The sequence below is a fragment of the Nasonia vitripennis genome, chromosome 5, assembly GCF_009193385.2.
Source record: "Nasonia vitripennis strain AsymCx chromosome 5, Nvit_psr_1.1, whole genome shotgun sequence".
Lineage (NCBI taxonomy): Eukaryota > Metazoa > Arthropoda > Insecta > Hymenoptera > Pteromalidae > Nasonia > Nasonia vitripennis.
The window spans coordinates 18,047,691-18,062,455 of NC_045761.1; the positions used below are offsets into that span (position 1 = coordinate 18,047,691).

General features: G+C 35.1%; 2 protein-coding genes and 1 long non-coding RNA gene across 8 annotated transcripts; 2 read left to right on the plus strand and 1 right to left on the minus strand.

The window, feature by feature from the left end:
- Window positions 1–137: 137 nt before the first annotated feature.
- Window positions 138–4,269, plus strand: LOC116417765. Of its 2 annotated transcripts, XR_004228026.1 has the most exons (3): window positions 138–762; window positions 842–2,201; window positions 2,305–4,269. It is a non-coding gene; the product is annotated as an uncharacterized LOC116417765 (long non-coding RNA). The 2 variants fall into 2 exon arrangements; XR_004228025.1 differs by having other exon boundaries at window positions 138–2,201.
- Window positions 2,223–13,220, minus strand: LOC100120820 (uncharacterized protein DDB_G0283697). Of its 5 annotated transcripts, XM_032600945.1 has the most exons (5): window positions 13,046–13,220; window positions 12,740–12,834; window positions 12,432–12,663; window positions 6,779–11,190; window positions 2,223–6,661 (listed from the first exon to the last, which is right to left on the minus strand). In XM_032600945.1, the coding sequence occupies exons 3-5, from the start codon at window positions 12,561–12,563 to the stop codon at window positions 6,544–6,546; spliced, it is 4,662 nt and encodes a 1,553-aa protein (XP_032456836.1). In that variant the 5' UTR covers window positions 12,564–12,663; window positions 12,740–12,834; window positions 13,046–13,220; the 3' UTR covers window positions 2,223–6,543. The 5 variants fall into 5 exon arrangements, with proteins under 5 accessions (XP_032456836.1, XP_001604420.2, XP_003424729.1 ...); XM_001604370.6 differs by having other exon boundaries at window positions 12,740–13,176; XM_016986212.3 differs by having other exon boundaries at window positions 6,568–6,704; window positions 12,740–13,176.
- A 76-nt stretch (window positions 13,221–13,296) lies between these two features.
- LOC100115975 (60S ribosomal protein L29) lies at window positions 13,297–14,599 on the plus strand. The gene is made up of 4 exons (XM_001606275.5): window positions 13,297–13,388; window positions 13,651–13,709; window positions 13,870–13,934; window positions 14,438–14,599. Exons 2-4 carry the CDS (start codon window positions 13,673–13,675, stop codon window positions 14,549–14,551), a joined length of 216 nt encoding a protein of 71 aa, XP_001606325.1. The 5' UTR covers window positions 13,297–13,388; window positions 13,651–13,672; the 3' UTR covers window positions 14,552–14,599.
- Window positions 14,600–14,765: the final 166 nt, after the last annotated feature.

Consider the following 14,765-nt stretch of genomic DNA (forward strand, 5'->3'; position numbering starts at 1 on the left):
CCGCCGAGGAGAGAGAGAGAGAGGTTAGAATCCGCGCACGCGCGAGAGGAGAGGGGACGGCGGTCGGTCTTTTCGCGACCACGTGGTCCGTAACGTGCACGAGCACGAATCACGACACACACGTCGGCGGCGGCGGCGGCGGCAGATTATAGCTATATAGTTATTAGCTATACCTATATGTGCTTCGTATACCTCACGAGTGGGTATTTTGCGGTCTGCTTCTGCCAACAACGTTGGTCTTTTTTTCGGAGCTGCAACGCTTGTTTTTGTTTTGATAAAGCCCGTGCATTGACACGTCTTTGCGGGGTTGACTGTTACTACTTAAGTTAGAATCTGTGCGAATCCGGGAATTTTCGGAGCAGATGAGCTTGTACGAAACTCGTCTATCCTTTTAACTGCTGCACAATTTAAAAGCGAGTGTGAGACAATTTCACGTAACTATACTCGGTATATATAGAACGTTGTATAATAATTCGTTCGCGGAATCGTCAGCTGTGTTGGTGCGAGATTTTGAAAGAGACTCTCTGCTTATGTATATTATTTACGTCGCACGTGCGGAGACCGTTATTGTTGTTGTTGCGTTTTTTCAGGCAATTCGTGCGTGTTGCACCTTTGGGTTTATTATATCTTCAGGACGTGATATTTTCGCCTTTTCCGAGAGGCTGATTAAAAAAGCGTTAAATCGTCGTAAAGCGCGAATTCTCTTTTCTTTTTTGTTCGTAACAACCTTGAGCAGCGAGTACCTATATAGGCACCTATCGGGTATTGCATAATTGATTATGCTTGAGGTTTAATTATATCTATTTATTGTCAAGTTTTTTATTTTAAAACTAATATTTAGATTGCGGTGTTCGAGCAGATGCACGAAATAGAGAACTAGTATAAAAACAGCTCAAGGAAAGCTTGCATAAGTATCGGCAATGTCTCTGTCACGTCCTTAAATAAGGATATAAAAGACAGATGTAAATTAGCTATATACATCACTATACGCACCAGGAAAAGAAGATTAATGATCCACGATTATTAAGAAACTTGGAATTAATTTAAGCAAGGAAAATCTGCGTTTCCATAATAATGTCGTTGTGGGAATTGAGTCGTTACACCGCGCCTGCCGATTATAACATCGTTATATGCACTATCCGGAGGTGTGCACACCAGCGTTATACTATAACAATTTGCACACCGACGTCGCACTACAGAAAATCGATCCGCGCATGTATATAATGGCTTATTCATCGCACGTTTCGACTTGCCGAGTTATTAGAGAGCCCTCACGAGTAATCTAAAAATATATGCGAATCGAAAATGCAAATCCTCTCTATTTCATGTGCATCCGAGACTCTGTTAGTTCTGGAATCTGAGTCGGCTAACAGACAATGAGATAGTCTCGTTGTAAAAAAGCTCTCATTGTTATAGACATTATATTGACAGAGGGCGCGGCGGTTGTCACACAGGATGTCTATTGAAGCTTATGTAATTTTGCTCTGTTTTTAATACCCTGACGTATAGCGGCCGCGAGTGTGTATACTCGTGTAAGAGTTTAATTTTATCGCAAGCACATGTTGCACTACATTCTTCGAGAATCGGTCGCGTAAATCTTGACGCCTTTTGACAGTCATTGTGTAATATGCGATTATAAACATGAACGGATGTCGGACGCTTATTTCTAGGTCCTTTTTTGAGGATCACCTAATGGATCAATATTTTTATAATATACACGATATTATTATGATTAATCAATGTACAGAAGTAAAAAAGAGGCTTTCAGTATTGCCATTATGAATTGGATGCTTATAACCAAATTATTAATGATCCTGTAGAGGTGATCGTTCGACATTAGTACCTTTCGAGAATATAGTTTATGGCTATCAATAAACGCGTTCTATCGATCCATTCGAATACTCATATACCGAAAAATGCCATCCATGCATATGTACAATCAGCTATCAATATCGGCGCGGACTTTGAAAACACCGATAAAACAATTATTGCACATATAATTACACATACATACGACAGAGGAAGATGGATTAAAGTGCCTACGTAGACGTAATCAGGTAGTGGAATTGTATAATAAAAAGCTGGATGTATACACGCGCGGCAAAGATCGACACGTAGAATACAATCGGCCGCCGCATCGATTGACCCGACTGATATAGCCGCGTATAAAGCAGCGTGCAAAGCACGTAAATATTTTACAGGTAAATATATAAACACAAATATTGCAAGCCCAATCGCGATTGTATTTATCTGAAGTCTATACGACAACATTAGATAGTACATGGATACTCAATTTCCTTTTAGGAAAGTCAAGCAGTTTCCAGGCTTGCGGGGATGGCCGATGACGTCGCGCCTTTTCTCTCATCTTTGATACAGATAGTCACGTAGAGTTCGATAAGGTATCGCACGAGTATATGTACATCATAGTGTCTTATATATCGGTATCGCATACCGAGACGTTTTCGCGCGTAGAATTCGGTCAGTGACTCGACGTTCGCTTATTTCGCGGCGGTGCGTTACGGTAACTTTTGCAAGCTCACACTTGACTTTTCTTATGTCTTCTAGTTGCGTAGTCATCTCATTGTATTGATTTAGTGACATTCGAGCTCGCGCTTGATTGTTTGGTGCAGTTTTTTTTTCCAACTTCGTTAAAACTTAGTTCAAACACATGCTCAAGGGCAAATAAATAGTTAATTGAAAAATCTATACAGGAGTATATGTATGCGCACATAATATACAAGTATAATTTTGACGCACATTCATGGAACTAGTGAGCTGATACATAAATCGTGCCTGTGTATAAAACGTGTAGCGAAGGTGAGAGAACATATTTTTCAATTGTTTGTCGAAAGCTCTCGTTTCCTCTTATTCCTATGACTTTTCAATAAAATTTCATTCTAGAAAGTACGCTAAATATACGATTGCACGCGTTCGATATGACTATAGAAACAAACAAAATCGCTGTCTCGGCGCTGTGTCGCTTCATTTATCTATAATATTTATCGAAGTGCGCTCGCTATAATCACAAAGCGGATAAATCCTTGGTTTTATTTGTTTATACTTATTAATCGGTGCCTCACGTGGCACAAAAAGCCGTAGCTACTCGATACGTCTATACTTATAATTTTAATCTACGACAATTAGTATATTATATAGCGAAAAGCGTAGATCATCGTATCGCATACGTCGAAATCCATTTCATAATGATGAATCACGTGCATGACACTTATGTTATAGTTTTTCGATTACGTCAAACGTGAACCGCCTGCTTTCATTCCATAACTTATCACATATAAACGGTGAAAAGCAACATCGACAAGCGAACTTGGAACAAAAATGGAATATCTTTTTGAGAGAACAAATTATATTCAAGAAATCTGTTCGGTTATACCTGTGACGCAAATCGAAGATGACTACGAGTTTACTCAAATGACAAGTAGAAATGTACGTGCACGGCAAGACGAGCAATTTCTATTTTTAATTCGCAACAAAATTCATTAGATTGAATTGACTAGCTCGAACGATGCGTTGCACCTGTAAGTGCGCCATTATAGTGACGCGTCGCAGATTTACAAATACAAGTTCGAATATATCTACATTCGATTGTATCTTTTGCGTATAGTTTTCCGTACATCATCATGCGCGTACTCGAACGCACACGACGAGCATAATCATAGCTTCATTGTATTAACAATAATTGAGCGCCGCACAATCGACTGATGTATTCTTAGAAAATCAAAATATTGGCGAGGAAAAAAAAACCACTATCGCCAGCTCTAAGAAAATTCGCAACAATAGTGTAGTAGCAGTCGCGATCTACGCATGTAATTCTAAAAAAAGCGCGCGACGGAAACGATTGCCGGGTTCTTTGATCGACGACAACTGCATTATGGATTCGTTCGCTTAATCTTACAAAGTTTAAGTGCCAAGGTTGCCGACGCCAGTCGTCGACTCTCTCACCGACAATCTATAATGTATGCAGACAATCTATGATGTATTATACAATGCTTTTTTGCGTGCCACGACCGATTATGATCGCACATGTGGCTTTTTCTTCTATGTTGTGTACGTGTGTATATCTTTATCTGGCCAAGGCCAAACGGTTTTCTCATCGATTCCACGCGAAAATTTCGTCTAGCCTCGCATCGACTTTTCGGCTATGATAAGTTAACTCGTCGTAGAACTCTGTATACGTACACGTTGTCTCACAATGGTCTATAGACTGTCCATAAATGGTTTAGCATATAAATAAAAGGTGCTTAGAGAAAACTTCTTCTATTGGAATTCGTTTAATCATTTTCCTACTATAATTCACAAGTATTAATAGTACAATGCATGATGTTATATTATTAGTTGTATTTACTTGAAAAAACTTAACGTTATTACATTTATGTGATGAAATTAATTAATCAAGTGAAAGATTTGCAAGGTCAAATCTTAAAATTATACCATACATGTCTAATTTTCTACAAAAATTATATGTATATTGTACTTTGAAAATTAAAAACGACTCTAGATTACATTTATATACGCTTAAACTTTCAATACACATTTTCTTTAGTATATAAAATATTGTCTTTATGTACACATTTTATTCTCTGCATGTATATATATGTACATTCCAAAAGTGGCAGAATAATTTCTTTATATATACCATGTTTAAATATGCAATCAGGTATTGCTTTATTAGCAAACAAATCTTTTCGAAATGATGCAGCTTCATTGTACAAGTAATAAAATTGGCCAATTAAAAAATGTATTGCTGAAAACACTGTGTATCACCATTTTCATATAAAAAATATTCTACAGTGAAGAAAGCTATTTATAACTTTTGTACTAAATGATAAAAAAGTATCATAAATTTTACAATTTTTATCCATATTATCAAGTGCTCTTGTATTTAAAAACAGATTTGTAAAAATACTTTTCTATAATTTTTTTATTTTTCGTTTTATGCAAATTATGTAATTTAATTTTTTGGTATTTTTTCGATAAAACTATATTATTTTGTAAAAAATATGGAAAATTGTGTTCTGCGTGATCATTTACTAAAAATTCAAGTTTTCTTCTACAATGCCATGTTGAGAAAAATTTCCTTTTCCTATTCATAGAACTTTGAAGCTTCTAAAATTTAATTTTAACCTTTTTTAATTCATTTCTAAATTTTTTAAGCAAAAAATTTCCTTTCAGAAATTTCTCTCAGCAAATTGTCATGTATTTTATACAATTACAATATTTTTTTAATATACATATATTGCTATATAGTTCACTTTTGCAGAGAAATCTTTTTAACGCTGCTTATATAAACAGCCTGATGGATGTTAACTATAAAAAAGTTTGTCTCTGTATAATAACGCATAACAATTACATTTCATTATTCAGTTTATTTTAACAAATTTTCTTAACGCTACCTAGTATCAAACACTAAAATGTGTCTTCTCAATAATGTAAAAAAATGTGAATAGGTAACATATTTTGCTAATTAATGAGATAGTATAAGGAATGCAGAGAAAAAATTATTTAAATCTATGGAAGAAAAGAGCTCATTGCCAAACAAGTAAACTTCTATTTACATAATATTAATTACAGGCATCAAAACTCTATTAGGCTGTGTAATCTGTGCATCTGTATGAATACATCTTTGTTCATCAGTTTCTCTTTCAATTTTTTACACCAATTTCATTTAAAGAAAATGAAGATTCGAGCCAACGTTCATTAGTATTTCATTATAATAGCTAATATAAATTTCTTTTACCTGCTTTTAACAATATCTGTACCTTTTGAATTTAAAAAGTAATTTTTAGAGTTTTTGAAAGCTGTATGGTCATTTCTCCCAAAGAATTTAGTCCATAAGTGACTTTTTCCCTGCATTCATATTGACAGATCATCAAGATCGAAAAAATGACAATTGTCTTCATTATCTGTAATGGTGTTAGTAAAAATTATAAGTAATGAACAAAAAGTAATTTTTAGTAATATAACTGAATAAAAGAAAACAAATTTTATTTCTAGAAGAAAACAAAAGAACTCATGACATTTTACCAAGCTTGTTATACCTTGGTATTTCACTGGCAGTATCACATTTTCTCGTAAAATTGAAACGTCGCATATGAAACCATGAAACCCAGCTCGATCACTCGCTCGACCATTACAAATAACCAAGCTCAACTCTCACTTTCAACTCTCTAAAGTAATCGCCTTCAGCACCTCTCGAGACCTGCGTACAGATTCTCATTGAAATCTAATAAAAAAAGCAACACGACACAAATGAGTACTAATAACAGCCAGCATGGGATTGCACTGAAAGTCGAGGTTTGTTGAATCCGAGCCGGCTGGTGGTGACAGCTATTCTCACTCGTCAGCAGACGAAGAGGACGAGGCGGAGGAGTAAGGGTTGAGCTTAGTTGAGGATGATGGTGTCGACGACTCGAGAAGTACGTCTCGCAACACGACCAGAGCCTCCTTAAGGCGCAGGGCTGTCGCCGAGGGTGATGGGGCCGGTACTGCAGTGCAGTGATGTCGCAACCGGCTCGGAGCTAGTAGCTATGCCTGATTGAAACGCCGGTTGCGACGCGAGGTACTGGAAAATAGTGGTCGAGGCTTGTACAGATCATCGCTCGAGTAGCGCTGTTGACTGCTTCTGCTGTGACCGCTTCTGTGGCTGCAAAGGTGACAGCAAAAGAGAAGTGTTTTAATTTTGCAAGCTATATAAATTAACACAATAAGCTTTAGTAAAAATAAAAACTACAAGGAAGCCAAAACGTTAATAACATTCTACCTTCTTTCATCTTTGAAAACGTTGGCAGCATTTTTATCACTGTTGGCGGAAACGTCGCTATCTGGACTCAAAGGCATCACAAAATTTTCTCCATTAACAATAGCAATCTGTGGTTGCTGTTGCGGCTGTTGCAGTGGTTGTTGTTGGGACTGCGGACTGGTTGTACTTGTCGAACTGCTGGTACTTGTCTTCTTCGTTCTTCCCACCTTTCGTTTTTTCATCGAGGAAACCGCATCGTCCCCAACTTCCTCAGTGCTGTTATCCTTTACTGAACTCTCTATATTGTTATTGGTGGTATTCGTTGCGACGATATCGCTAATTGGACTCGTTGAGGGCTTTCGCTTTAGAATAACCGGTGCACTCGGTGCTGCCATAGACATCGCTGACACGACGACACCGCCGTAGCTTTCAATCATATCTTCGAGAGAACGATTCGGATCGGCTTCTAGTTTTTCTAGAAACTTTTTGAACTTCAGGTACTTCTGGTTGCTTTGCTGACTCTCCAGGTAAAGACAGTCTTCTTCAAACGGTGATACAACCACGGCACTGCGACTGAACATGCCTTTGGAAGTTGTTGGTTGATCTATTTTCTCGTCTTGCATTAGGTCTCTGCTGTCCTGCACTTCTTCTTTCTCTAAAAAGGTGTCAATGTTATTGTCGACTTTGATTCTACTGGATGACGTAGATGCTTTGATTTTATTATTTGAATCTTCGTTAAATATCAAAGTCAATTCTTGTTCTGCCTCTTCTTTTTCTTCGCAAATGATAATTAATTCATTACTTTTATCTTCATCATCATCATCATCATCATCATCATCATCATCGTCCTCGTCGTGGCTTAATTCATTGTTTTCGTCTTTAGGGACTGCATCGTTTACTTTTGCATTATCTTGTTCTGTTTCATTAACTTGAATAATTTCCGCATGTTCATCAAATTTTTCAAAATCATTATCTTTGTCAACTTCAATGCACTCAACTTGTGCCAATGAATCAGGAATAATTTTTTCCTCGTCTGGCGTTTCGAGAACTTCATTATCAATTGCTTTTTCCATGTAGCTCTCATCTTCATTGAGTTTGCCCAATTCATCAATTAATCTATCTTTTATATTTTTTTGTACATCCTCAGTATACTCAACTGGTTTTTCAGAAGTATCAACTTCTTTTATTTTTATTATCTTTATATCGTCGTCGTCCATACTTTCATCGTCGGAACTTTTGTCTGTCAGTGTTTCTTGCAGTTCAACTTCTTTTATCTTCCTCACATCAAGTTCCTCACATTTGTCATCATCTTTACTTTCCTCAAATTTATCCGATTCGATATTACTCTCATAATTTTTACGTGATTTAGTCAACATTTCATTGGTGGATTCATTTTCAGAACTGACGTTTATTTCATTGTCATTATTGCTTTCCTTTTCATCAAATTCTTCATCAATCACTAATTTATGATCTTCATTGAATTCATCAGTGGTATCATCTGTGCTATCTTCATCTTGATCAACATTTTCAATAGTTGGTTTAGAAATAATGCTTGTTTCTGCTACCTCATCAGAAACCTTTTCTTCTTGTGTTGTAGATTGCTTTACATCTACATCTTTGGGTTCTTCCCTTTCTCTTTCCTTATCGTCTGTCATATTTATATCTGCAGTATTTTCTTCTTTATCGTCATTTAAGATCACGGCGTTTTCAGTGCTTTCTTGATCAAATTGAATTTTATTTGTCTGAATATCTGATTTTACCTGTTGGACATTTGTTTCACGAGATTGGTCGGACTGTTCTTTTTCTCCTACCTTGTAATCTGCCATTTTCACATCTACTTGAACATTTTCTTTGATTTTTTCATTATTTTGCGTGTCAGTATCTTTTTCTTCATTCTGCTCTATGTTAACATCTTTTTGTACTTCGTCAGCGTTTACGTTTAAACTTCCGTTTTTTTTATCTTCAGCTTTTTCTTGACTATTTTCTGCTATTGCCAGATCTTTTGAATCATTATTGGAATCATCAGTAAGAGTTTCCAGAAGGGTACTAGAATCTATTACTGGAGTTAACTTGGTTGAAGCGATAGTATCTTCTGACTCATTTAATTTGTGTTCCCCCATCATTTCATTCAAAGATTGTCGAATGGATTGTTCCATCTCCGATAGTTTTGATTGCATGGGACGTACAGGCACATCATCCAATATAATCTTTGTAGTTTCTTCTAGAGATAAAATAGGTTCTTCATCAGAATAAGGATTCTCATAATCTTCATCTGGGACCTCAATGATTTGTACACGCTCTTCATCTGGTACACTGGCAACATCTGTGTCAATTTTAAAAATATCCTTTTCAATTTTTCTCTTTGCTGCCTTCTTATCTGCGACCTTCAACTTTTTAGCCTCAGGTTTACTTTCTTCACTTGAAGAATCATCGTTAAAGAGTGGCCTTTTCTTCAGCGGCAGACAGATTTCTGCAGTACCTGGGTCAACTCTCTTTGGTGGATTATTAGAGTTGTGGTTGGCTGAATTTTTGCCATCATTTGCAAACATCATTTCCAGTGAGTCATGAATGTTATCTGTTGTTTCACCACTGGAATGATGATCCCTGCTGTTGTCTTTTGTAACGTTAGTAGTAGGACCCAATTTTCCAGAAGAATTGTTAGCACCATAGGGACTCTTGTGAGAATATTTGCTGCTCGATCCATTGGAACCATCTCTATCAGTTGAACGGCGATCATTATAGTTTTTTCTAAGGCTTGAGTGGTCATCTGTTGATTTTGATTTCTTTTCATCTCGGCGCTTTTTATCCTTTACTGATCTATCACTACTGCGGCTGTCAGATTTGGACTCTGATCTTGAATCTCTTTTGCTTCTACTGCTCGATCTTGATTCACTCTTGCCGTTTGAATGGTGACGGTCATCGCGTTTATTACTGTTCTTGTCTCTGGATTCTTTTGATTCAGAGCTTTTGGAAGATTTGCTGTTGTGGTAACTAGAGCTTCGAGATGACGATGATGAGGATGATTTATGACCCTTTTTGTAGTCATCTTTTTCTCTAGATGAAGAGGAATCTTTCTTTTCTCTTGATTCTTTACTTCCTTTTGAAGAATCTTTATCCTTACCTAATTTTTCCTTTTCACTAAGCTCTTTTTTCTCGCGCAATTCTCGAATTTTTTCTTTGTACAAATCCTTCAAATCTTTCACTTCTTTAGATGATTCATCCTTCTTTTCAGATTCTTTCACTTTACTTTCTTTTATTTTTTCTGAGTTTTCTCTTATTTCTTGAGAATCAGGTTCATTCTTATCTTTACACTTGCTTGTAGAATACTTTCTGCTATGCCGCCTTCTAGAATTTTGGTCTTTGTCTTTGTTAGTCCTAGAGTCCTGTTTATCTTTCGAATTTCTAGACTTAATTTCTTCTTTACTTTTACTATCTTTATACTCAGAAGCATCCCGAGAACTCTCTTTAGAAGAAATACTTTTACTGCTCTCTTTAACTTTTATAACCTCAAAATTAAATTTGTCTTTACTAGAATCTAATTCTCTTACATCTTTAAAATTATCTTTGGTATATTTAGAATCTTCTTTAGATTCCGGTGCTGGGGTTGAGGCATGGTTAGAAGAACCAAAATCTGTTACGATTGATAAGCGAGAATTGGATGATACTTTACTAAGTTGCGAGTCTTGATTGCTGTTGTCAAAATTGTCACGAGAAAATTCGGTCATAAAGTCAGGACTTCTAGACCTGTGACTTGTTAATTCTGAAATACCAGACAAGTGAGAATCATTCGACATGTTTGATTCATTTAAATTGGCACTATCGATAGGCTCAAAAACAGGACTTTCTTCCTCTTCTTCCTCTGTTTTATTTGTTTCATCTGACTTGAATGAGCTGTTCAAAACAGCTTTTACAGGTGAGCTAGTTGTCATTTGTAAGTCGTCTCCATTTTCTGTATAGTCCGCCTCCTTTTTCTTCAAAGCATCCTCCGCATCTTGTTCTTTTTCTTGACAATTAGTGTTAACTGACTTTTCCTGCTCTTTTCCATTAACGGTTTCTGCTATATTTTCATCCATGGATTCCAACGATATGTCCTTCAAGCTATTCCTATCGGACTCTGGTGAAACAGGATCTAAATCCTTGGGAAGTAAATCTTTTAAGTCACAGGTTCCATTTCTTTGTGATTTGGGCCTTTCAATGCCTAAAAATTTATAAACAACATCTTCAACTTGAGGCATGAATACTGAATAGACCTTTGGATGCACTACTTGATCTACTATTCTTTCAACTCCCACTTCCAAGTATGGAGCCTCATGTATATGCTTGCGCAGTGTCTCACGCAGTTGATTTTTGTTTAAATCCGTTTTCCATGTTTGTTTGTTTAAAAATGAATTGACAGAACTTTCAACTCGTGTCCTCAAGTTCTGATAAGCAGGCTAGAACAAATAATAGAGTATCAGTAAAGATTTTTCATACCTAAATATATCATCATTGAATCAAAAATAAAATTATGATAACAATTTTCAAAAGCACATGTGACGTATACCTGGTATGACTGTATCAGTACTTCTAATGAACTAAAGTTTGTATCAGTTATTTAATTTTTGTTTCTATTAGTTCTTTTACTTAATTTACATTGTTTGAGAGTTATAATTTAAATAATTTGTTGAAATAGATTCTATTTCGTAGACAGTTGCTACATTTTTTTGGTTATCAATTGAAACAAAAATGTTTTTTTTATATTTATAGATCAACTTATCTTAAATTGATCACTATAAAATGTATACCGTTTGTATATCAGTTGTAATAATAAGAACATATTTCATATTACAAATAATTAATAAAATCAAAAGTTACGCAATATAATTTTTATTGTTAATAAATAATATTATATAAATATTTTAATTTGTCTATTCCTATTTATTTAAGTTTATTGTTAATTATAAATAACCAATTAAATAATATTAAATATCTTACTTTGACTTGGCTTACACAAAATTTTTATCACTAGAACTGATCTACATATCAAATAAGATGGTGTGTTATACTTGAGCTATTTATCAGCCCTAACCAAACATGAAATTAAAGTTTTATGCTGATAGTGTAACAGAGCCTACACTATCACTTCCAAGTTAATAAAATAATAAGGTTTAAAGAGCATTTATCTGTAAGCAAATTTTTGATAGACAATTTTACTTTACTCTTATTTAGAATGCATTGCATTTTATGTACTGAGATAAAATAAAATGGAATACAGCTGCATAAGATGCAATCTAAGAATAGACAGAACTTCCTAAAGAAAAAAAAACTCTGCAAGATACAAAGCAAACATTGACTAGATTTTAAAATAAACAGCAAGTGTCTATATTGAAATTAAAACTAAACCTATCGAGTAACATGAAAAGAACCTCTTCAAGATTTGCATAACTTGTTCAATCCTAATGTACAAAATGTATGCTAATATCCAAAAGCAATATCAGTAACTCGCCATACTCACATGACTTACAAACAAGATTCTCTGACTCTGAATAAGTAACAGCAACAAAAATAAAAAATGAAAAAACAAAAGAATAAATATATACTAACATTCTGGTTTTTCTCAAACTTGACAAAAAAACAAAAATCAGAAGTCAACAAACAAATGCAGGCGGTTATCTAGCCTCTGTCTGTGCCTCACCTTGGTGTCGACATCGGCGAGACACTCCTTTCTGAACTGGTCGAAGATACCCTGGGACTTGACCTCGCCGACGATGTGGTCGACGAGCCTCTGGTCGCCAGCCAGAAGTGAGTTATTGAGGCCTAATTCCATTCTGCCGCATCGACGACGACGACTTTTGACCAGCAAAATTTTTCTGAACCTCTTTTCACATCAACCGCTGGTCTGTTGCTCTTGACGTCTCGTGGTGTACCTATATCATTGCAGAGATTCACGATAATAAACAAACTGCTCGTAGACTATGCGCCACACATCTTTGCGAATCTCACCTAATTCGGTGCAGCAAATTTCACTTTTACATGTATTGAATCGGAGCATCCGGGAGGCGCGACAAATGGATTTTTGAGATTGATCGAAATTTCATCTGCCAAGAGAGAATTAATCAAAACAAATGGTAAACTGAGGGCCAAGTGTCGCTTCGCTTGGCCTCACTGATGATAGGTATAGGTAGTAGGTATAGAAACTCAAACAAGCTGATGTGCAGAGTTTTTGTTTTGTCTCTATTACTATATCTGTCAGTTGGTCACGGTACAACAAGATATATATAGAAGTTCGTGAGTATAGTTCATTTTTACCTTTCATCCCCACTCTTCTCGGAGACGGATCACCTGGTGGCTGGTGGTCTACCTTCAAAATCGAACAATAAAACAAACGCTCGAAAACGCAAAATAAAATAAAATAAATAATTGTAAAAATTGTTGGTCAGTTGTATAGTCGTTGGTTGCGCATAGTCAGTAGTGGGAGTTGTAGCAACATTGTCATTTGAAGAATTACCGGTAATGTAGATTACCTTGGATACAGGCACTGAGGTAATAGAATGCGATATTACCGATTGACTCGATTCTAGGGATCTTTCTAGCAAATTTAGTTACGTTTCTTTCTAGTTTTCCTTTTCCGGGCGAGCGTTGTTTGTGCCTGGTAAAATTAAATTTTATCATATTTATTAATCCAAGCCATCCTAATAATTGTCATTATTTATTGTTAAAATGCTCGTTAAGGCTAAAGGATAATTCCTTAAATTATACATTTTTATTCAACGTTTCTTCTAGAAAGTTATAATTCCTTTATTGTTTTGCTTTAAGCAAGTTCTAACCTCAAACCTGGCAATCGTTGATTGTTGATTAAAATATAATTTGGTTTGAAATGATTTCAGTAATTTAATGATTCTTATATTTTTCAGCAAACAGAAAATACCTTAAAAGATGGCCAAGTCGAAGAATCACACAAATCACAACCAGAGTAAGTTTATTTTCACTATCTACAAATTTTAGCCATACTTTTACTTCCAGTTGCTCGTTAAATTTTTAAAAAACTTGAATAAAAGACGTTTTTTTAACCCTTTTTACTAAAAATACCCATGATTATGCATAATGTTTATGTTTCTAATTGTGTCTTTCAGGCAGGAAAGCTCATCGCAATGGAATCAAGAAGCCAAAGCGTAACCTGCACGAATCGACCTTAGGTGTAAGTAATACGAATCTTTAAAACATTCATCTCACATATTATTGAAATTGTTAAATCCATAAAGATTGTTGCTTACATTTATGTAATTGGTAACTACGCCTCATTAGTTTTTGCTTATTTACATTGCAATACTGTATTGGGTACTGATATAAATTTAGATAGTCAAGAGTAAAAAATTTTATTTTCATTGTAAATAGTTAGAATGTGATTGGAAATCTTATCAAATATCTTTTATGTAAATTGTAATTGTAGAATAGTTATATATGCTTGTGCATGAATCAAAACAGTGCTTAGAATTGACTTTAGCAATTTTACTTGAACAACTTTATTATCGACCTGTGCCCATGTTTATTGCTAATAAAGACGATAGATATTTTTTGTACAAAAATTGAACAAAACATTTGAAATCAGCTAAATATTAACTAAAGAATTCTAAGATATCAAATACGATAAATTTTTATCACTCACTGGAGGACTAATAATAAATATTGTATGTTTTATAGATGGACCTGAAGTTTTTGCGTAATCAGCGATTCGCAAAGAAACACAACCTCAAGCCCAAGGCACAGCTGAAGAGGGCAGCAGAGCGTCAGGCTGCCAAAGAATCTAAGAAATAGATTTATTGTAATGACTTAATTTTATTATAATAAAAACAAAAAATCATTCTTTCGTGTTGACAATATAAAAACCCTTACTTTAGAATTGAAATATTAAACTGAAAAATATCTAATTCAAGTTTTAAAAATGAAAAATGAGAAAAGACTATAATACATCTAAAAACTATAGCAAGTATTTGTTAAAAAATATTTGACATTTCTTCTTACTGAATCA

Coding starts and splice junctions, on each gene's coding strand:
- LOC100115975 (XM_001606275.5), top strand. CDS start 13,673: ATGGCCAAGTCGAAGAATCACACAAATCACAACCAGA. Junction 13,710..13,869: donor TCACACAAATCACAACCAGA/GTAAGTTTATTT, acceptor TGTGTCTTTCAG/GCAGGAAAGCTCATCGCAAT. Junction 13,935..14,437: donor TGCACGAATCGACCTTAGGT/GTAAGTAATACG, acceptor TATGTTTTATAG/ATGGACCTGAAGTTTTTGCG.
- LOC100120820 (XM_032600945.1), bottom strand. CDS start 12,563: ATGGAATTAGGCCTCAATAACTCACTTCTGGCTGGCGACCAGAGGCTC. Junction 11,191..12,431: donor TCGCCGATGTCGACACCAAG/GTGAGGCACAGA, acceptor TATTTGTTCTAG/CCTGCTTATCAGAACTTGAG. Junction 6,662..6,778: donor GTTTTCAAAGATGAAAGAAG/GTAGAATGTTAT, acceptor TCACCTTTGCAG/CCACAGAAGCGGTCACAGCA.